The 17282-nt window shown below is 38.4% G+C and overlaps 1 protein-coding gene across 8 annotated transcripts in view; it reads left to right on the top strand.

Moving 5' to 3' along the window:
* The window catches only part of aebp2 (AE binding protein 2), a 143116-nt gene that overhangs the window by 69335 nt on the left and 56499 nt on the right, over positions 1–17282 (top strand). For 2 of the 8 annotated variants that reach the window (XM_041203025.1, XM_041203024.1), the window contains exons 7-9: positions 1204–1317; positions 14391–14420; positions 15033–15794. In XM_041203025.1, coding sequence (XP_041058959.1) covers positions 1204–1317; positions 14391–14420; positions 15033–15219 — 331 coding nt within the window. In that variant the 3' untranslated portion in view covers positions 15220–15794. Of the gene's footprint in view, positions 1–1203; positions 1318–8609; positions 8700–12234; positions 12477–14390; positions 15795–17282 lie in introns of those variants that run through there. The other 6 variants (XR_005944874.1, XR_005944875.1, XM_041203029.1 and 3 more) reach the window with 6 other exon arrangements.

Raw genomic sequence — 17282 nt, 5'->3', positions numbered from 1 at the left:
ATCGAGGGCAGTGGTTGTGATCTGAAATTGTTGAATCCGAGGACCATAAAATGCCGAATGGAAAAATGAGGTGCTGTTCTTCAATCTGGCTTTGCATTTCCTTGAAACAGTGTAGAAATCAGAGTGGGGCAGAGAATTAAAATTTTAGCAACTGAAGCTCTGAATCATGTTTGCACATTGACTTGAAGTATTTCACAAAGTAATCACCCAAACTAATTTGAATCATTAGTCAGAAAACATGGAGCACACAGCGCAGTAAAAGTTTAATTATCCTCCTTAAGGATGAGGAATTTCCTGGCAGATCGTTCAAAGTTTCTAAATTGCAGTGCTGATTGCTACTCCAACTGTTGAACATGCTGCCTCTCCCCACCCAGCCACCTTCATTTTTCTTTCTCAACATTTTTTTCCATTGTCCGTTCCTGCTAACAATCAGCTGGCACTGGGAAAATCTGATCTGCCAATTTAGAGCCAAGCTCCTCCTCTATTTCAAGTGGACAGAGATTCAAGAGCTGTTCAAACCAATTCCCTGCTGGAAAACAATGTTGATGCTACGTGTACTATCGGCTAACTACAAGGGGCCGGTTTAAAAAAGCATAATCTCTTTTGATCTTTTAAGTCATAGTTCCATTGAGAGTGCTGATGGAAATACTGCTGGTGAGCACAGATGCCTTCCGTATTCATCAATGTGGGTGGGGGTGGGGGGAGTTGTTGTGGTTAGTGTTGGAAAACATTTTGTCCATTTGTCTGGGTTCTGTAAGGACATGGATGCTAGTGTCATGAGCCAGTGAATAAGAGAGCTATGAGCCAGCAGAACAATTGATAAATTGGTTGTTCCAGACCCGGCTAACTTTGCCAACATGAGCAGAGCATTGGTAGTGAGTGAGAAAAATGAAATGCTAACATCCACAAATCTGGTTATCCTCAAATTCCCGTTGATGATGAATGGCTAATTAATATTCTAATATTTGCTTTAATTTGCTGCAGGACAGTTTTTCATTTAAACTTGCAAAGAAGGAGTTTTGTGAACGTTCTACTGCATAATTTTCAAGAGACCTGCTGAAATTAATTAAAATGCAACGTGCTGGAAATTTTTTGAAGTCTGCTATGACTTTTAATATAGCGAGAGTGAATCATTTTAAAGGGAGTCTGGGCGAAAGCTAAATATCCTTTCTTGAAGTAATGTCTTAATATTTTCTTTTACAGTCTGCCTGATGTGTGGGTGAATGAAAACGACAGATCCCAACTGAGGACGAAAGCAGTTCATTTGTCTAAACTACCACAAGACGCTGCTTTGCTCCTTGACCCAAACATATACCGGTAAGGTTAAGGTTTATTTTCTAAACTCGTTTTTTTTTAATGTCAGTGCAAGTCCTCTCATTTCGAACTTGCAAAATTAACCGCAGCAAAATTCTGGTGGTGATTTATAGTTCAGGGAATGCAACTGTTAGTACCTATGTACCTTAATGTGCCAACCTGTTACTCTGCTGAAGGGGTCAGTTGTCCAGATGAATGTCCTCATGTTGCTTTAACAGTGCTATGCTGTTTTTTCTTTCTCCACATGAGCAATTTTAATTCTATTTTAATACTTCTTTTCTATTAGCCATACTTTTATCTTGGCTCCATTAAAACTATGATGTCTGAGTAAAATGTGAGAGGACATTAGCCTTTAACCTGTTACATTTAATCCTTTAATTGCACACATCAAAAATAATGGTGTTTTCCATTTTCATGGTGGACAAAGGATATGTAAAGATTCTGGCCTTAGTTAAGGCAAAAATTATTAAAATTGTTTTAAGTACTACAGATTTTCACCACACTCTTTGATATTCTGCCAGGTGGATGTGTCTCCATTTGAAAATAAGGTTGTGGTCTGAGTTTTTATTTAAGTTGCTGCATGGCGGGGCATTGCCATTTCTATTAAGCTGTACATTATTACAGTTTAGCACTTTTTGCTTAATGTTGCAAGATGACCACTTGAGCTAAGTATTTCTGTTTGGTTTGGAGACTAGGTGAGGAAAGTCGCTATGATTTCTGAATTGTGAGTGAAGTAGTCTTGACTTAAAAAGAGGACTTCAGTATTTTTCATAGCAGCTGTCGTCTTGTGTCTTGTCATCCAGAAAGAAATGCAATTAAAGTAACGAAGGAGAGGACCTTGTGGACTGAGACTTTTTTATTCTTCCTTCTTACATCCTTAATTGATAACACTTAGGTTGCATTTACTTGCTAAAGTATTCAGCCACCTCAAGCACCCTCGATCACATCTTCCACATCTCGATCAGCTGTTTAACACTTCCTAAGTGCAGTGCTCACTGACACTTCCCCAGTCTGTCAGCTCCCTCAGACACTGCTCTTGTCCCCCAAAAGAGCTATCATAGCCCTCCTCCCACCTTGAAAAAGTGCACCCATTTCCTCTGCAGCATTTTCATGTTCCCAGTGTCGTTGTGTCTGCCCGGCCTCGTCCCAGTGTAACTCAAACCCTCAGCTATTGTCATTTGCGAATTAGCAAGTCCACTGCTGGTTAGTTTATATAACCTACATTTCATGCTATTTTAAAATAAAGATCTTGCTGCTGGCTGAAATTGTTTGTTGACCTGATTCTAGTCCATTTTCATTTTGGTTCATTTGAAAAAATGGTAGCTATTTAGGTTGAAATATTCCATGACAGGCTTACCTCCTTTTAAATGTGCATGAGGGAAAGCCTTAAAATTTATTGGATAGTTGAAGGAATTGTGCAATTCATATTTCTTCTACAGTAGCTTGTTATACTGATTGGTTAGCTAGAAATGTTTATGGATTTTGTTTATAAAGCTGAGATAAAGTAACTGCTTCATCTCACATCATTACAGTTCTATGCTGGAAACCCTACAATATGAAATTAGTCTTACAGAACTTTGTTTTGGGTGAGGGAGTGGTGATCAGGACATTTGTTGATTTACATCTGGACTAGGAGTGAGACTTCTTGAGATACCTCATATTTAATGATACGACTTTAGTCTTTTGATCTTGGTGTATTATTTTTTGTATATTCATTTCAGTTTTTTCACACCACCTTTATGCACATTGCTGAGTTGATATTGTAGTTCCAACTTCAAGAAGTGTCTAAAACAATTTGACATTATCATTTCTCAGGTTTCCATCGTTGCTTCTTAATCTTGACATTTCAAATTAGCTTTCTTCCCCCTGTAAACAAGCCTAAGTCTGCTCAAGGCCATCAGTTAGGACAAACCAAAAGCCTTCAGCGAAGAAACTTTTATCCCAATTACTTGTGTGCAGATTTAAACCCAGATTCCAGTGTATCAGGCCATTACTACTGCACACTCTGTATGGTTCTACCTACTGTGTACAGTTGAAAGAGCAACTAAGTACAGCTGGGATGAAAACTCAGAGGAAAGACGCACACATAAGAGCTTGCAGTATTGGCAGACTTCAGCCTCTCATCGTAGCAAGAGCCTCTTTGCCCATGTAAATGGTCACTTTTTTAAAAGCTGTTTTCAAATGGTTGGAGTCCCATTAGTAACATTTAATATGGAGAGTGAAACATTCAGTTATTGCAAATGAGATTTCCTTTCCATTTTATCACTACAAGTTAAGTAAGTATCTTCCCACAGGGATGCTGCTGAGATCGTGAACTCTGCATTGACGGATTATGGGTAAAAGCTTGCTTTCTGCATGCTCTGCTCCCAGAAAATCATCTTTCATAGTGACTTTTTAAATGTGACCTTTGGAGAACCCAACTTTTTTTCTTATGATATTCTCATAAATCATTGAGTGAAAGCTCCAAGTAATGTAGATTTAGTGAAATACAACTGGGGCTGAGATAAGGCAATGTTTCCCCGGGACATTTAAGAGTTTGTTTTTGTGACAGTATTTCGAGGCACTGGAACGTGGTGTCACAAAGAATGCAGCTCAACTGCACTGCATTGGGAGTTACCAAGTGGGAAGGCTGATCTTGAGGTTTTTGTGTCGTGTTCACTGGCTGCGAATTTGACTTGAAATATACATGTGCAGTTCTAGTGCAAATCATACCTTGATTCTGGGAACGTTTTAGTAGGTTCCAAACGAAGAAGCGCTTAGCTCACGTGCTGTCATTTTCATGGGCAATAATATAAGAAAGGCCGAAAGGGGTTGCTATTTATGCTATATATTTATGGTATATGAGCATGTTCCTAGAAAGTTGTGCAGGGTGCAGAAGGGCATGTTAGAATAAATCTTGAGTGGTTTTGCAGTGACTTAGCACTTTGGTGTAAAGATACTTAGTGAGATGTGGAACAACATGATTGAGACTGGTAGCCAAGCAACATTTTGGTAGGGTACTGAAGGCTGATTTGTGGATGGATGCATTTGGAAGTATTGTGCAAGGAAGTTGTTGGATTTCAGTGGGAGAGAAGACCAGTTAGCACCAGAGTAATAAGAATTAAACTCATATATTTTGTGATGTCGATATGTTTGCTTTATGGCTGATTCTTAGGGTGAATACTGCTTTGGAAGGAGCATAAAAGCAGAATGGGAGATGGTGAGACTATATGGCAAAACTTGAATTGAAGAGTATCAGTGAGCTGGGAACTGTCAGCATTAGTGATGTGTAGAGGTTGTGGCTGGAGTGGTTATGACCATTTAATCTGTTCATCGGTCTTGTACTGTCTAAAGAGAAACAGCACTTGGGTGCCAACAAATAAGGAAAAGAAGTAGGAAGAATGAAATGCAGACTGTTGCAGAACTCAAAGTATTCCTGTTGGCAGAGTTGGAGATTGGATTGAGGGATCATTGACACTAACGTGTTTTTGATCAAGTGGTACCCTGAGAAACCAGACCCTGTACCAGGCCCCTAAACATGGCAAAGAAAGCAATCATTTGTACACCTTCCCTGCTTGGGTCCTGGCCCAAAATAGTCTAATTTTGACAAAATTCAATTTAGTTTTGTAATTCAGGAAAAAAATATTTGTTCTGCTAGATCAGTATTAGTGACTTCTGAACACCACAGTTCCACTCCTTATTTGGTTTGAGGCTTACTTTTGGTAAACTAAACTATCAACTAATGTGATGAGGGCTCTGTGCCTGCTATCTGTAATCATAGAATTTTATTTTGGGGGACAGTAGCAGAGTGGTTGTTACTGGAATAACAGCCCAGAGACCTGAGTACAAATCCTGCCACAGCAGCCTGGGAATTTAAATAAAAAGCTGGTATCAGTATTGGTGACCATGAAACTACTGGATTGTTGTTTAAATACTCAGCTGGTTCACTGAAGTCCTTTAGGAAAGTAAATCTGCTGTTCTTACCCAGCCTGGCCTCCATGATACCCATAATAATACGGATGACTTGTAACTTCCCTCTGGGATACCCTGTTAAGTAATTCAGTTATATTCACAAAGGCAGCTCACCACATCGATCTCAAGGGCAATAGGGATGGGCACTAAATGTTGACCTTGTCAATGGTGCCCCCTGTGAAAGAATAAAAAAGAGGAAAATGTAAGTTTAAATATTGGTGCCTACACCAGCATTGGAAAACAAAATGTTGATGTTGTAAATAAATTTGTAAATATTCTAAAAACTCACCCAATCTGTACAGCTTTGTAGACAATGCTGTGGAGGTGTCGCAATTTTTCTATTTACTGAATTACCCTTGAGGCAAAACATTTTTGCACTTTGAAGGTTGTGTGAAATTCTTCATCAGATGTTACATGTGACTACAAAAAATGTGGAATGGAGCAATATCCATTCTTAATGGACTTTATGCGAGGACTGGAAGTGACACTGATGATATTTCAGGTGAAGCTGAATAGGAACAAAAGCAGCTGTACTTAGTGTTTCCATAAAACAGATGATAGGTTTTTTTGTAAGAAATTGGTTTGTCACTAATTCTGATTTTTTTTTAACTGTTTGGACAACGCACCCTTTTTAAGGTTCTATATAGTCAGTCCAGACAAAATTTTCGTGTATAAAAATCTGATCATCTATACATCTTGTGGGGGAGGAAAGAAAATCTCATCAGGTTATGCATAACGTTCAGATTTTCTACAAAACCTTCTTGGCAGCATGACCCTTGTTGCATCTTTGTGCCAGATTTTTCTATTATAAGTTCTTTGGTTACAATGCAAGTACAAGCTTACTAATGGGCTTGGCCTAAATAGCCAAGTGGTTATGGTACTGGGTTTGTAACCCCAAGACCAAGAGTTCAAATCTCACAATGGCAAACTATGAAACAATGTAACTTCATCTGAATAGGAACAGATGGAAACATGTTTGTACTCGAAAGAGTTACAAGCTTACTAATGTAAGCAGTAGTAATAGTGCTGCAGTTCTTTTTTTTTTGCAATTCCTAGCTCCTCCATTTATAGTAGACTGTGGGTGTACCTACACCATAGGGATTGTAATGGTTCAAGAAGGCAGCTCACCACCACCTTCTCAAGGGCAATTAGGGATAGGCAATAAATGCTAGCATAGCTAGCGATGCCCACATCCCATAAATGAATAAAAATAAATAAATTCTAGACTCCAACAGATTTGACTCCCCAAATTGCAATGCATCCTGCTAGCTAGCTATAATGTAGAAGTATTTATAAAAATGACAGTGTATGACTTAAAAATGGGGACTTGATATGTATGTCTATTATATACCTATCTATCTTTTTAAACTCATTTCATTGCTCAACATGGCCCAAGTATCTCCTGACCTCTAAACCTCTGAAGACTGCACTTGATCTTGATACTAAATGCAATACTGAGGAGGAATGTGCTCACATTTAAAATAAAATTCATTGACCAGACTGCCAACCAACCTGGGGAAGTGCTTGTTTTCCAATATATACAGGATTTCTGTTAAACCATTCAGTAATGCTGAACCTGTCGTAAGTTAAGCAATTTTGAAGACTGCAATTTTTCCAATCTCACTGAACCACAAAAATAATCATCTCAGATTAAACTGTAAACACTTAATGCACTCCCTTTTCTAATCCTTCTGTATTTCCCATTCTCTCTTTACATTTTATCTCTATTTACTGTAATATATTTTACTGTTCCTAACATTTAATTACAAAATCCTTTATTCACCTTGTTTGTTCTGGTTCTTTGCTTAAAATCTTTTTTTATTGGTTCATGGTATATGCGGTGTCACTGGCTAGGCCAGCATTTATTGCCCATCCCTAATTGCCCTTAAGAAGGTGGCGATGAGCTGCCTTCTTGAACTACTGCAGTCCATGACGTAAAGGAACGTATAGGAGAGGGAGTTCTAGGATTTTGACCCAGTGACAGTGAAGGAACGGCGACGTAGTTCCAAGTCAGAGTAGTGTGTGACTTAGGAGGGAACTTGCAGGTGGTGGTGCTTTTGCCATGCATCTGCTGCCCTCGTCCTTCTAGGTGGTAGAGGCCATGGGTTTGAAAAGTGCTGTTGAAGGAGCCTTGGTGAGTTGCTGCAATGCATCTTGTAGATGGCACACATTGCTGCCACTGTGCATTGGAAGGAGTGAATATTGAAGATGGTAGATGTAGTGCTAATCAAGTGAGTTGCTTTGTTCTGGATGGTGTTGAGCTTCTTGAGTGTCGTTGGAGCTGCACTCATCCAGGCAAGTGGGGAGTATTCCATCACACTCCTCACTTGTGCCTCTTAGATGATGGACAGGCTTTGGCGAGTCAGGAGGTGAGTTACTTTTCTCAGAATTCCCAGCCTCTGACCTCTTATAGCCACAGTATTTATATGGCTGATTCAGTTTCTGGTCAGTGGTAACACTCAGGATTTTGATAGCAGGGAGATTCAGCGATGGTAATGCCAATGAATGTCAAGGGGAGATGATTAGGTTCTCTCTTATTGGAAATCATGATTGTCTGGTACTTGTGTGGTGCAAATGTTACTTGTTACTTGTCACTTGCCAGCCCAAACCTGGATATTGTTCATGCCTTGCTTCATTTGGACACGGGCTGCTTCAATATCTGCGGATTTGTGAATGGTGCTGAACATTGTCTCCAAAGGTTGGCATTCTCATAGTTACATGTAAAGATTGATATGCTTAAATCCTTGACACAATCAGTCCGATATAGAGAATGCTGCAAAACCGAACCCTGATGGATGACAGCCCTATCTCCTCCATTCTATCTTAACCTGTTATTGTATTCAAGGAAGGGCACATAATGAACTGGGTAAATCTCTCTAGACCTTTAGGAGGGTGTTAACCATTTCATGGTCGACCCTTGTGATGTACCAGGAGATTTGTTATATTCCAACTCTTGGTTTCTGAGCTTAAATTCCCATTTTTGGGCAGCAGAAATCAGGAGTTGTTGCACTTAAAATGCTGCATTTCTGTGCTTAATAGAAAATACTTTTGTGTTTTCTTAAAGCGTCATACCAGCCTGTTCTTGTTGAGTAAATCTGATGCTTAAAATCTTTAAAATGTGATAGTTGGTTATAGATTTGTATTCAACAGAGAGTTGTGTTCTTCAAACTTATTTATACAGTAATACACATATTGCCATCCTTCAGTTTAAGAGCCAGTTTTTTTCACTTGGTAAAAATAGGAATAAAGTCTTAACTGCACTCAAATAGTACAATTTTGTGCTGAAGCAGTGTAATGTACTTCTGAATAATTCAGCTTTGAGCTGTTTTTACTTGTACTGACAGGCCGACTGGCTCCTTACAACATTATGAACATGGCTCCATGGTTGACACATGACAACTAAACTTCACTTAAGTCTAGAAGAATCAGCACAGGTAGGGCTAAAAATAAAACTCAATCTGCATTCTACTAGTATTGTTGCAAGTGTACTTTAAAGGCAGGTCACATTTTTACACAAATAGGGATTTTGTTCATGATCCTTTTAAGAGAAGTGATTTACTCAATGCAATTCACCCCATGTGCCACTGAAAACAGCTTCATTCTAGCGTAGTCAATCTTTTATTTGTTTGCATCTTCCACTTATTGATCTCTCGCCAGTAAACCAAGGGAACCCATAAATTCATGTCAATTACTGGACTCTAAATAACTTGTAAATATAGGGAAATAAATCAAAGAATCATACAGCACAGGAGGAGGCCATTCGGCCCAGTGAGCTTGCAACAGCTCTTCTGAAGAGCAATCCAATTCGTCTCACTCCCTCATCTTTCTCCATATCCCTGCAATTTTCCCTCCTCCAACTGTTTATCCAATTCAGTTTTGAAAGGTACTATTGAATCTGTATCCATCACCCAATCAAATAATGCATTCCAAATCCTAGCCGCTCATTGTGTGATATAAGTTTTTCCTCATGTCACTTTTTGTTCTTTTTGCCAATCATTTTAAATCTGAGCCCTCTGGTTATCAACCCTTCAGGCATGAGAAACTACTTACCCTGTCTAAACCCTTCATGATTTTAAACACTTCTATCAAAACTCCTTTCTCCAGTGTTTCAAGAACATTAAATGTGATTTTAAAAATGTATTTTAAATCGAGATTCTGAAGAGTTGTTGGTCCAAGCATCATCAATGGTAAAATTTGGGTTGTATTTATAAAGTGCACAGATTTTGCCTTTTTAGTTTCTCAAAACCAAAACACATGGTTATGTAATTTGTAAAGTAACCCATCTGATAAGTGGGCAGTAAATGTTTAAAATGTACTGCTCAATATTATGTACAAGCAATACATAGCTCCTGGTGATGGAAGGAAGAGAATGTTGAAAGAGTAGAAATAAATGCAAGGGCCCAGTTTTAAAAATTGTTGAGCCTTAAAAACAGTTAACCTGTGAGGATCCTACAATTTGGTTTTAAAGTTGTTAGTTGCATTATTTTGTTTAGTTAATAAAAGACCAATATTATTGTTTCATTATGTGAGGAAAAGCATTATCTTTATCATGTCATCTATCATCTTCACTTTGTGTATACAAAGGCTGGTTCTGCACTACATCCCATCCTCCTCATGACAGTAAGAGCCCTAACTTTTTAGAAACACCAGAAAGAGCTGTTAGACATGCTACAATCTTGGTGTTGCTGGTTCTCTTCTCCCACCTTTGCCAGCTTCGAGTAGTATGGCCTTGGTTTTGCAATTTTCAACTTCACTATCCTGCATCCAGCTCCTCTTTAGAAGCCCAATTACGCATTAAAACGTAGTACCTGGGTACAAGTAATTTTCAAAAGGGCAATGGAAATCTGGCCTTTATTTATATTCTAGCCTTCTAGTTACAGGGGACTGGAATAAAGAGGGAAGTAATATGCACAGTTCTAGGAACCACATCTTGGAATCGATATGTTGGTAGTTTAAAGGAGCCCAGCACAAATTCACCAGGTTATTTCCAAGGGTTAGATTATGAGGAGAAATTACTTAAACTAGGTTTGTAGTATTCACCGAAATATAGAAAATTAAGGGCTAGTTAAGGGAAAGGCATTAGGTAAAAGTGTCACAAGAGGCTTATTAAGGCAAAAGCCCATAAATTAAGGCAAAAGTGGGGCGTAAATATAAAATTGACTCAGTAATAGGCTGCAAAGTGCAGTGGTGGCATGATGTTTTTCAGACTGGGAGGTGGCTTGCAGTGGTGTTGCCCAAGAGTCAGTTTCAGGTCCATTTTTTTTTACAAACATCCTAGACTTGGATGTAGGGAGCAGCATTATAAAGCTTATAGATTATGTAAAGCTTGGCAAAGTTGTCAGTAATGATGAGGATAGTTATAGGCTTCAGGTTAATGCAAGATGGTGAAATGGACAGAAGCTTGGCTGATGGAGTTCAATGTGGAGAATTGTGACTAATATGGAAAGATACTATTAATACGATTTTGAAAAGTGTCGATGAGCGGAGAGTTTGGTGTCCATATGCACAAATTTGTGAAGGTGGAAGAACAAGTTGATAATGTTATTTTAAAAAATTATGTGGGTTACTTGGATTTATAAAGGGAGAATAGAATAGCAAAGCCAAGGGATCTTGGTAGAATTTTATAAATCTCTAGTTAGGCCTCAACTTGAGTGTTGTGGACAATTCTGGACATTACACCTGAAGAAAGACGCAAAAAGAGTACATAGGTTTACCAGAATGTTACCAGAGATGAGGGTCCTCAGTTATGAAGAGAAGTTGGAAAAGTTAGGACTGTCCTTGGTACCAAGAAGGTAAAGAAGGACATAATAAAGATTTTCAAGATGATATGTTCTGATAGTGTACATAAGAAGAAAAAAAATTCCATCTGGCGAGTGGGTCATAGGTTCAAAATCATTGGCAAAAGATCTGGAGAGGAGTTGAAATTTTTTGTCACTGAGTCGTTGGGATCTGGAATTTCTACCTAAAAAGATAGTGGAAGCTGATTCCACGAAGTACTTGCGGATGAGCAAGTAACAGAGTTGCAGACAAAAAGCCTGATGTGGGACTAAGCATGGCTGCTCTTTCGAATAATCTGCACGGGTGTAACTGGCCTCCTGTGCTGTAAGCTTCTATGATTTGATTAGGTTTTAAGATTTTGAAAGGAATTGATGTGGATGGATGAAGAGAGGTTTTTTTCCCCCCCACTGGTGGGGGAATCTAGGACAAGGACATAGCCTTAAAATCAGAGCCAGGCCATTCAGTTGAAAAGTTAGGAAACACTTGAGATAAAGGTTGGTAGAAGTATGGAGCATACTTATGCAAAAAGCAGTGCATGCTAGCTTAATTAATCATTTCAAATCTGAGATCAATAATTTTTTTACTGGAAAAGAATATAAAAAGATAGATATGGAGCCAAGCAAGGCACTTGGATAGAGTTAAGATACAGGTCAGCCATGATCTGATTGAATGGTGGAGCAGCTCTTTTTTTTTGGGGGGGGGGGGGGGGGGGGGTGTGAATGGCTTATTCCAGTTTTTATGTTTCTCTCAGTTAATAACATGCTCTCTGAGCAACTGGAAGGTGTGTAGATCAATGTTTCTGGGATAGAAGTACCAATCAGATAGGGGAATATGGGGTTTTTGCTCCCAATACTTTATATTTGTAAAAGAATTGGATATCAAGCAGTCGCCTTATCAATGCTGAACTCAAACACCCTAAAGGAACATTTAAAGGTAGTAACTTCCCAGGTAGCACTCTCTTAGCTGTCAACCTCAAGGTACCTATTTCCAACTTGAGGTCAGTTTGAATTTGATTAATCAGGGTTAGCGGTAAACAGTAAGCCCTACCTGACAATTAATGCCCCTTTTACTAAAATTGGCCAAATGAAAGCAATTCAGAGTTTTTATATCTCAGCAAATTACCATTCCTCTGATTAGTTTTGGTCAAAAGAGTCCAACACGACACAGTTTGCCGTTTCTGTTCTGTTTTAGGTGCACTATTAATTCAAGACTGTTGAGTCTGACTGAGCAAACTGATACAAATTTGGCAATTCGATGGACCACAAAATGCAATTTGAACATTTCTGGAGTCCCTTCTGCAGCAGAAAATGGACCATCGTGCTTCCTGTTTCTGACCTCATAAATCAATGGGGCCAGCCATGAGTCCGTGTTAGGAAGTCCAGAATCTATTGCAAGCGCTCCTTGGAATCGGTTAGAGAAATACTGGATCCCAATTCAGTGTCAACTAATTGTAGTACAGGTACTGTCCTGTGCCTATGCAATATATTCATTTTAATTTGTTCTTTGATGATCACTCGCTTGAATACTTAGACATGACTGAACGAATAGTCTCAAATACCTCTCCTGCAACTAGTGCTCCCCCCTTCAGGCTGTGACTCATATGGCTTAGTGCCCAGGTCTGAATGATGAACTGAAGACTTCATCTGGGTGTTGCTTCAAAATGCATTTTTTAAAAACAACTTTAATATCGTAGCTAAGGGGCCAAAAAAAGGATACCCAAGGAGCCTTGCTCTAATTATCATGCCCTCATGCTATAAATCAAGCCCCTGTTCAAAATCAGAATGCACACTTTCTCTAAATGTCATTGTTTTGAGACTGTCTCTGTGCTAAGTACTGCCTTAAGGATGGGAAAACACCCACCAATGTCCTTGCTAACGAGCTGCAACCTGAATAGTATGCCTGAGAATGTTCTGTTGTGACCATTTACTGAAAATTTTCAGTGCACTTGACCTTGAGCTGTGGAGTTTGTGTCCAAATGGCCAATTTTTCCAGAGTCATTGAACTACTCTTATCCTGCAGTTCCAGTTTAAAGAAAAGTGATCCCCAACATCTCCCAAAGGAGTAACCAACTAGGACAGAAACAAAATGAGAGAGGTAGGCACTTGATAGTTAAAAGCTGAACTTGTCTTTCCTACAACAAACCAATAACTGGAGGACTTGATTAGAAAGACCAAATGAAAGTGGCACTTCAACTAAGACTTGCCATTCTTTTTAATGTATGATTTTTGGAAAATTTAAATTTCTTCATTACTTTCTATATGCAATTGGAAGTATTTGGGGTGACGCTGAGTGCAGGAGTAATTCCTTTGTGTGTTAGATATGCTCTTGTTGTCAATTTTTCTTTCTCTCGTTCTCAGTGAATTTGAATGGTCCCCTGTGAAAAGAGGACTCTCTTGGCAACTGCACTGGGAATAGTTGTCACCCTTTAAATCAGTAGGTGTGCTTGCACGTGTATATATTGGGAAGTAGGAGGAAGCCATGCAATTTGTTTAACATATTTTTTGCTGTATGTTGTGGGGGAAAAAGCGGTAAGCAGCAAAAGTCTGCTTGGATTTAAAACAAAAACAGAATTACCTGGAAAAGCTCAGCAGGTCTGGCAGCATCGGCGGAGAAGAAAAGAGTTGACGTTTCGAGTCTTCATGACCCTTCAACAGAACTAGTTGTTAGTTCTGTTGAAGGGTCATGAGGACTTGAAACGTCAACTCTTTTCTTCTCCGCCGATGCTGCCAGACCTGCTGAGTTTTTCCAGGTAATTCTGTTTTTGTTTTGGATTTCCAGCATCCGCAGTTTTTTGTTTTTATCTCTGCCTGGATTTATTTATTTCCCTCAAGTTATTTTGCAGATTTTATTTTCCTGTTCCAAAAGTTTATGGACAGTACATTCTGATTAAAAATCCAGCCTATAGATAAGTTACTTTTTTTAAATTGAAGAACAGAAGTTTACAGGTGAGCATTTAGTGTATCCTTGTCTGTACTGACTTAGAGCAATCCAAACTAAATCCACTGACCTGCTCTCTTCTGATAACTTACAATTCTTCAAATGTTTATTCTTCCCTTTAAAAAGTGAAGTGATCTCTCCCTCACCTACTCCCTGTGGCACAGCATTCCCTGCATAAAGAAACAAGTTTACCTCAGCAAAATTGTATTGGAAATAGTAAATGTTTGGCATGGGGCATGCAAAACTTTGAGTGGTTGCAAAATCATGCCCCGAGCAAGGGTTATATATTATAATTAGTCATTTAGCTTCTGTTTATGAGTTTTATTTAAATATTTTCTGTCCATGTTGCAACTCACTTTAGAAGCAAAATTTTGCTTTTTAAATAACTTTTGGATTTCTTTCCCCTACAGGACAATGCCACAGAAAAGGCTGAAAAGGAGGTAAGGTCCAATCCGGGAACCAGAATGGTGTCAAATTTAGCCACCATGACTGGAATAGAATATTGCACATTAGAATCACTTTTTTTCTCCCAGTCCTAGCTGATTATTTGTACTAAAAGCAGACTTTGGGAGAATGGATCTGAAGCTTCAGTTGGATTCACACTCCACCTCTTCGAGATGAGACGGTACAATGGGAAAAGCTCTACAGGGAATGTTCGGCATCTAACATGGGGGAAAGTGCAATGAGAAACTTCCTCCTTGGGACTTGTTTGCTTGCTGCTTCAGGCTGTGCCCCTTCCTAATCTAAATCAAGATTTCAAATTTCACAAATGTTTTAAAAAGAAACAAAAAAAAAAATCTAAACTGTCTAACTCCTGATTGGAGTGCAGACATTTTTTATTATTTTCTCCTGGTTGCTACATATGGCATAACAACCTCAGTTTAACTAGATACATTGTAATGGTTTTTCTTTAATCTGTATCTTTTCTTTCCAAATATCTTTACAGTAAAAATTCACGAATTAAGTTTTGTGAACTTTAAACATGACTTCAGTGTTTAATATAAAACTGATCCAAAATGTTGAAAATTAATTAATTTCTGCTGCCACTGTAGGATGTTGATCTTTTGGGGGAATAAAAGCTGGAAAGTTTTATTTCGATGCACCAAAGCTTGCTGCATAGAAGACCTTAGAGACGAGATTAACCAAGTGATCGCATTGTTGATAATCTTCATGCTCGCGTGTATATCACGTGAAAGAGAGCCTGTATTTTTACTTGTACGAAGATGGGGAAAATTCTAGATTATTCTGTAACATCCTAGTCTTAGTTTCAGAAGGTATAAAGAGTTGCATATAGATAATAGTAAATTGCTTGTAAATATTTCTGCAGATTTGTAATATATTTTTATACTTTAAAATGTACTGTAGATTTCAATTTTGGTTTACCTTTTAGAAGCATGGAAGCAAATTTTGAAATGTATATATTATGGTTAGAACAAATGTTGAAGGATAATGTAATTTTCTTGAGCTGCCAGAATAACTGTTAACAAAAACCCCTCAAAAAGCACCTTTCCTAATAATAAATATAAAGTGGCATTTGTTTTCTGCAACTGCCAATTACTACTGCTAATGTCTTAATGTATTGTGCAGGATGTAAACAGCATGACTTGGATTGTGTCTTTAAATTTATTAGATTTCCTGGACAGAGGCGGGCTTTTTAAAAAAGCTTGTAGTACCCTTGTTTCGCACAGTTGTAAACCCTTCATGCAATGTATCCTTATCTGAGCACTTCATCTGTATCCACTGCTTCGTTCTGCATCTAAATCAACTTGCTACTGCTTTTCGGCTACTTTTTTATAATAAAGTATAAACTAAGATATTTTGTATTTCCTGTCATCTTTGGTTTAGAGACAGTTGTGCTATATATGTAAATTATGATGGTATAGTTGTTTGTATTGCCTAACCTTCATTTATGCAGTCAATGCATGTTATTCTAGGACTTTGAACAAAGCCCTTACATAAAATTACATAGAATTTGCAGGACAGGAATAGGAACTGGTCCATGTTTATGCTCCACTCAATGCTCCCCCTTCATCTAAGCCTTTCAGCAAAAATCTTTTCTTACACATGTTTATCTAACTCCACTGTTAAATGAAGCAGTGACTTCTCAGCTATAACTTTATGATCGATTTGTTATGGTTATGACAAAATAAGGGCCCTTGGAACATTCGAAGCAAAGCCAGACTGACTTTCACTTTTGCAGAAGTAAAAGGCTACCTGGCTATAAAAACAAATTCTAGCGAAGATGCAGGATTTGTGAGCTACCATGACACCAAATAAAAATTTTGGAGAAATGGGCATTAAGCTCTGACTATGACGAGAAATCTGTTTAAAAATCAGAGCAGTTGTGCAAAATTTTAAAGATGTCGGCTAGAAATCCCAGATTCCAATTGAACATTTTTAGTTTTAAAAAATTCCCCTGTTCTGAATTTGCTCATTTAGGTCAAGATACTAAATTCTTCATCTCACTATGGGATTTTTAGAGATGAATGCCAAAGAGGTGCGAAGAGGAGAGTGTGAAAATCGTTTGGGCCAGTCTAATGCTGTTTGTTTATCAGGAGCCGGGACTGTCTGCTTCAACAATAGAGCTAGTCTGTAAAATGAAAGCAATGCCAGCAAGCTGTGCAAAGGAAATTATTTAATTCCTATGGCATAATATTTTATTCATGGATATTTTTGGCCATCTGATTAAAATAGTTGGCAGTGCAGCCAATTTTTAAAAAATTCATTCACAGGATTTTGGTGTCACTGGCAAGGTCAGCATTTATTAACCATCCCTAATTGCCTGTGAAAGTGCTGGACCATTTTGAATGCAGCTGATTGGTTTGCTAGGCAATGACAGAGGCTATTTCAAAGTCGACCACATTGCGATGGGCCTGGAGTCACACATGTACCAGACAAGGCAAGGACAGCTGATTTCCTTCCCTAAGGGACTTTCATGAACCAGATGGGTATTGCAATTCAGCAGTTTCATGACCACCATTACTAGCTTTTTATTTAATTAGTTGAGTTTATATTCCCCAGCTACTGTGGGATTTGAACTCGTGTTTCTGGATTTAGTCCGGTAACGTAACCACGATGCTACTGTATTGCTTGTTTATTATTGTTTAGGAAATGTTCATTTATAATTATTTTTGTTTTGTTGGTGAAAAGTTGAACAAGAATACTATATTAATAATTCACATAGGGAAAATTATTAATATTTTGCAATGATGCTGGGAAAATCTCTCTCCCCGACCTGCTGAACGATGTTCAGGTCACCGAATGCCACATCCAGTTCAAAAGGACATGAAATAAAAGCAGAA

This window comes from Carcharodon carcharias, chromosome 13 (genome assembly GCF_017639515.1).
Source record: "Carcharodon carcharias isolate sCarCar2 chromosome 13, sCarCar2.pri, whole genome shotgun sequence".
Lineage (NCBI taxonomy): Eukaryota > Metazoa > Chordata > Chondrichthyes > Lamniformes > Lamnidae > Carcharodon > Carcharodon carcharias.
The sequence above is the reverse complement of the archived record's forward strand: the minus strand, read 5'-3'. Positions and strand labels throughout refer to the sequence as shown.